Raw genomic sequence first — 5,078 nt, 5'->3', positions numbered from 1 at the left:
AGATAGCTTCAGTTGTTTTTGGGTATTCTATTTTTGATGAACCTTTCTACCTGAGACACGAACTATATGCGGTCAGTGACATTCAGATTAATGGGAACACTGGCAAGATAACAATACTTTTTTTCTCTTTTTGGAGGCCTATAATTACACTCACCCTCCAGGACGCGAGTGACAAGTTAGCGAATATCACAGCTAACGGTATATTTTGCGCTTTATTTTGTAGCAAATATATTTGCAATTTAAAATGCACATCGATTGACGTAGGTAAAATGTAAAATTAAGGTCAATATTTTTTTGCATTCCCTCAGGGTAACAAATAGGCTCAGACGGGCAATTTATTTCAATATTTGACCATAGTAAGTGGACGAAAAATTTTGGATCAATCGATATAGAATTCTTTGCAATACGATTGATAAATACTAAAATTAATAAATTGTAGTTTACATCTGTGTCCATGACCACTCAGTGACATTAAATCTAATTTCAATTAAAGTGTTTTACTGTGTTGTAATAATGCAATTCATCAAAAGTATGCGAACAATATTCTAATTCTAACAATCTAATGCCTAATGCGATATGCGGAGCTGAATTGGTGACTCATAATATGAATGTAGTTGTCATGTTAAGTATTACATAATTAATTTGCTTTCAAAACCAGCGTCAAGTAAAGTTAATTATGGTTACATATTAAAAACATTAAATTACCAAATGATTAAAACACTCTAAGTGGAATAAGATTATATGATGTGGTGAGTACTGAGAGCATAAACTTTGGTAAACTATTGTTGAGATATACCTATTTTTAAAACTGAAAAATGTGTTTAATTTGCAGAAATATAAGTGTCTCTTTTAAAGTGTATGTACAATTCCGACACCAATTTTTAAATGCATCTATAAGTCTTTAGTAAAAATTAACTGGACTTAATTTAATTCATTTAGCAATTAGTCTCTTAATAAAACACAGTCTAGTTGAAAACATAATTGTTATTATTTTTGTACTTTTCCAAAAAATCTAATTGGATAATCATATTCATAGGCCTATTTCATTTATGCATGAAACCCTAGAATAGACATACGAAAACAGAAAATGAACAATAAAGTCCAGAGATAGGAAGAATCGTGAATTAGGTAACTCTCATTCCGTTTGCCTCCAGTTCGCCCCACGGGTGATCTTCGCATCCATCCATGTGTCTTCTAACGGTATCGCATCGCGGTCCCATTGGACCCATCTTCTGACCATGGCCGAGGAGTATTTAAGGCAGCGTTTTCGCAAGACGACTGTCAGTGCTCACTAGGAAGCGTTCGCAAGATGAAGTTGATCGTGCTTGTTTTGGCAGTAGGCTGTACGGCTAGCTTGGGCTACGCCGAAATCGCTCCAAAGTATGGAATTAGGCCACCGACGCCCACCACCCCTGCACCCATTCAGCAGGGTGGCAGTGATATCGATAAATGTGGCTGCCAAAATATTGTGGACAAGCTAAGGAAGGTAGAGTCGAATCTTTTGAAACTCATCCTGAACCTGCGCAACAAGTACGGTGCTGTGTACAGTGAGCTGCAGGACATGAAGAAGAACGTCAAGAGTGTGTCCTGGTATGTCGGTCAAACGTCTAAGACGGGTGAAAACATCAACGATCAGCTATTTAAATCTTCGATTGCTTTGTCCGAGATCATGCAGTCAATCAGGTATGACCGAAACTTTCATCGTGAATGTTTCTTGCTCTAATTAAATATGTTCTCTTTATCCTTAATTTTACCACAATTATCTTGCAGAGATCTTACCATCAACCAGCAGGGGTTGGTGACAAAAACGTTCCTTACCGAATCTATTCTGGATCTGGAAGGACGCCAAGGAGAGTACAGACCTCCGGCACCAGAGGAAGACACTATCTTTACGTCTTGTGATGATTCGCGCATTACCCAGACTGGTACCTACCTGGTGCAGGATGCATTCTCTGAGCCTACCAAGGTGGTTTGCGTGCTTGATTTCAGCGTGGGACGATACACCGTTATCCAGAACCGTCAGGACGGATCGACCGATTTCTACCGTGCATACAGCGATTACCGTAGCGGTTTCGGCCAGTTCGATGGTGGCGATTACTGGCTGGGTCTGGATCGCATCTACAATATGACTGCTTCAGGAGATTACGAGTTGTTCATCGTGCTGGAAGATTTTGAAAAGAACGTTACTACCGCGACTTACAATGAATTCGCCATCGGTAGCGGTGCGGACTTCTACCCTATTACCAAGTTGGGCGGATACTCTGGCAATGCCGGTGATTCGCTAGGAGCAATAAAGGGTGTGCTGTTCAGCGCGTACGATCTCGATCTAGACAACAGCGAAATCAACTGTGCCGTCTCTAACCGCGGTGCCTGGTGGTACACAGGTTGCGGAATGAGGTAAGTTAGCACCGGCGTGTATTTAACTAATGTTGATCATTTAATATTTGAACATTTTCTGTGATTTTAGCAACTTGAACGGTCTCTACCTGAAGGGTCTGACTGGTGGTACCACTGGTATGTTCTGGGAGACTTTCCGCGGAGCTAACTACAGTCTTAAGAAGAGTCGTATGATGTTGAGGCGCAAGGAAATGGTAACCACGACCGAGGGTACTACGACAACCACAACCGAGGTTTCTACGTCAACCACAACAACGACTGAAGCAACTACCATGCCCCCAGAGACAACAATGGAGACCACGGTTCCATCCACTGATCCGCCTATGCGCCGTTTCTACTGATGAGTGAACATTCTGGTGGAATTATGATTGACTTTAAGTTTAATTGAAAGCAATAAAAATAATGATTTTTAAAATCTTAACGCGGTTCTTTGTTTCGTGTATCGCATAGTTTGTTGAAATATACAAAAAAAAACACTAAATGTTCCCAGTAGTATGAACTCTAGAAGGACTTTTTTTTTCATTGCATTTAAACTATCGGGTAAGGAACATCGTTTACACTTATGCAGTATATAGCATGTTTAATTAAAATTATTGGTTGCATTGCAATACAGTCTTTCAGTTAGGTGAATTTGAATTTAGCGAATTTTTATTTTAGACAGTTCATATGTCAAATCAGTACAATTTTCTCCATCAATTTTGTAATAACAAAAATTACAATTTTTCCAAGAGTTTTAAATTATTAAAAATACCCAAATAACCGAATTTTCCACACAAATTGCATCGAATAAGTAATATATTACATAAATGAACTAAATTTAAACAATTATTAATTAAATAAATTATTAATCATTAATGATCAATTATATTTTGGTTGATCGTGATATTCGACTTAAGGGAAATACGAGTTACGCGAATGTCTACGGAACGCATTGTTCGAATAAATCGGGAAAATACTGTACAGAGAAACCCTTCCAAACTAGTATCTCGCATAATGAGCATTATCGTTTGTGTTTCTAAACGGTACGATCCTGCTAATTTGAAGAAAAAAAACGGAACGCGGAACGTAGGTTCGAGATAACTTGCCCTGCTTACGCTTTTCAGTTGCTCACCTTATATTTTCCAATGAGCAAAACTATTCTTCTACTAACAGCTTAACGTAATACATTACGCTATACATTAATAATTTAACAGAAAATTCATCATTTTTCGATGTTTATACCAGCGATGTAAAACTCATATGACCCCGCCGGCCAAAATGCCACTGAAAATAGTAGCATGGATCTCAGCCTAGTTTTTACATGATATTATATGATACAAAAATCAGATCGTAAGCTGATCTTTTCATTTCATTTTGGGATGATAGTTATGTTACAAAAGTTAAATCTTTGATCTAACTGAAAAAAAAATAGCTGTATCAGATTATTTTCAATTGGTCATATGCCTCTGATATTTCCAACATTTGCATAGTTTTAAGGAAACTAGCAAGATTCAGTACGCAAAAATAATGTGTAAAAACTGGCCATGACTAACGCGTTAGTTCCAATACAGAGCAGTGAATTTTGTAAAGCAAAGTTGATATTGGTGTCACTTTGATTATCAATATTTTTGAGCTGGAATTAAAGTAGCGAATTCTTACTTTTGATGCTGTCTAAAGTCCATAAATTACAACATGTCGTTCAGTCCAGTTCAGATCGTCATTTTACAGAGGAGTGTAAGGTGACATATAAGTTCCTAGTACCCTTTATTCCCCTACTGCCAATCTCTTTATTCAAATGAGAAATCTTTATTCATTATGACGACCAAAATCAGAATCATAAGCCCACCTGTAGTTTATTTAATCACATTGATCTTGGTAGGATGCCTGATGGAAAGCTTGAGATCGTTTGTAACATTCTATCAAATGTAACGTGTTTGTGCTGACATCTGATTTCATCTGATTTCTAAACATTTTGCAGTTTTTATCTTTAGTATCTTTAGTATATTCGACTAAATTCAAGTTCGAACTTTTGCAAAACAATTTGTAATAGTGAGTGCTACTGTAAAAGTGCAGTGATAGCAATTTGTAATAGTAACAATAGTGTAAAAGTGAGACCTTACGTGTTTAATTTCTGTTGACTGAGTGATTTTGTTAATTTGTACAAGATTTTTTCTTATAGAAATTGCTTAATTGATCGTCAAGTGACATGATTGATGGCTTTATAAAAAAGTTATGTTCCTAAACTACATACAGATGAATAAGACATATGAGGTTGAAACATGAGTGCATGTTTTGCTAACAAATTCAATCATCGGAAAGGGTATCACATAATTTACATTGATTTTTTAACCATTTTACTTAAAATGTGCGGAATTGAAAGCTCAGTTTTATCAAAATAACTATGTTTGATTTTCCTTCTATGACTACAACAGTTTTTGAAATTCTCATCTTTCTTATGCATACATGCATAGATACATGCTCCATCCGATTTATCATGCGTAGTAGTGTTTTTTTGTGTAGTTCAAAACGTTTAAATAAAAAGACTTGCTTCGAACTATCATGTACTTGCTTCCTGTACCATCATCCAAATGCAGTCAAATGCTTGCTTGAAAGGATTGCCAAATCGTACGCTATGAACGTTTAACAATTACAATTTTTCATTGTACATTAACCCAAAAATGCGTGGTACCATGCAAAATAGT

At 36.6% G+C, this 5,078-nt stretch overlaps 1 protein-coding gene across 1 annotated transcript; it reads left to right on the top strand.

Annotated features, from left to right (window-relative positions):
- The first annotated feature begins 1,269 nt into the window (after nucleotides 1-1,269).
- Nucleotides 1,270-2,818, top strand: LOC120949273 (ficolin-1-A-like). The gene is made up of 3 exons (XM_040366475.2): nucleotides 1,270-1,683; nucleotides 1,771-2,397; nucleotides 2,468-2,818. Exons 1-3 carry the CDS (start codon nucleotides 1,310-1,312, stop codon nucleotides 2,736-2,738), a joined length of 1,272 nt encoding a protein of 423 aa, XP_040222409.2. The 5' UTR covers nucleotides 1,270-1,309; the 3' UTR covers nucleotides 2,739-2,818.
- Nucleotides 2,819-5,078: the final 2,260 nt, after the last annotated feature.

This window comes from Anopheles coluzzii, chromosome 2, assembly GCF_943734685.1.
Source record: "Anopheles coluzzii chromosome 2, AcolN3, whole genome shotgun sequence".
In the NCBI taxonomy this organism is placed as follows: domain Eukaryota; kingdom Metazoa; phylum Arthropoda; class Insecta; order Diptera; family Culicidae; genus Anopheles; species Anopheles coluzzii.
The sequence above is the reverse complement of the archived record's forward strand: the minus strand, read 5'-3'. Positions and strand labels throughout refer to the sequence as shown.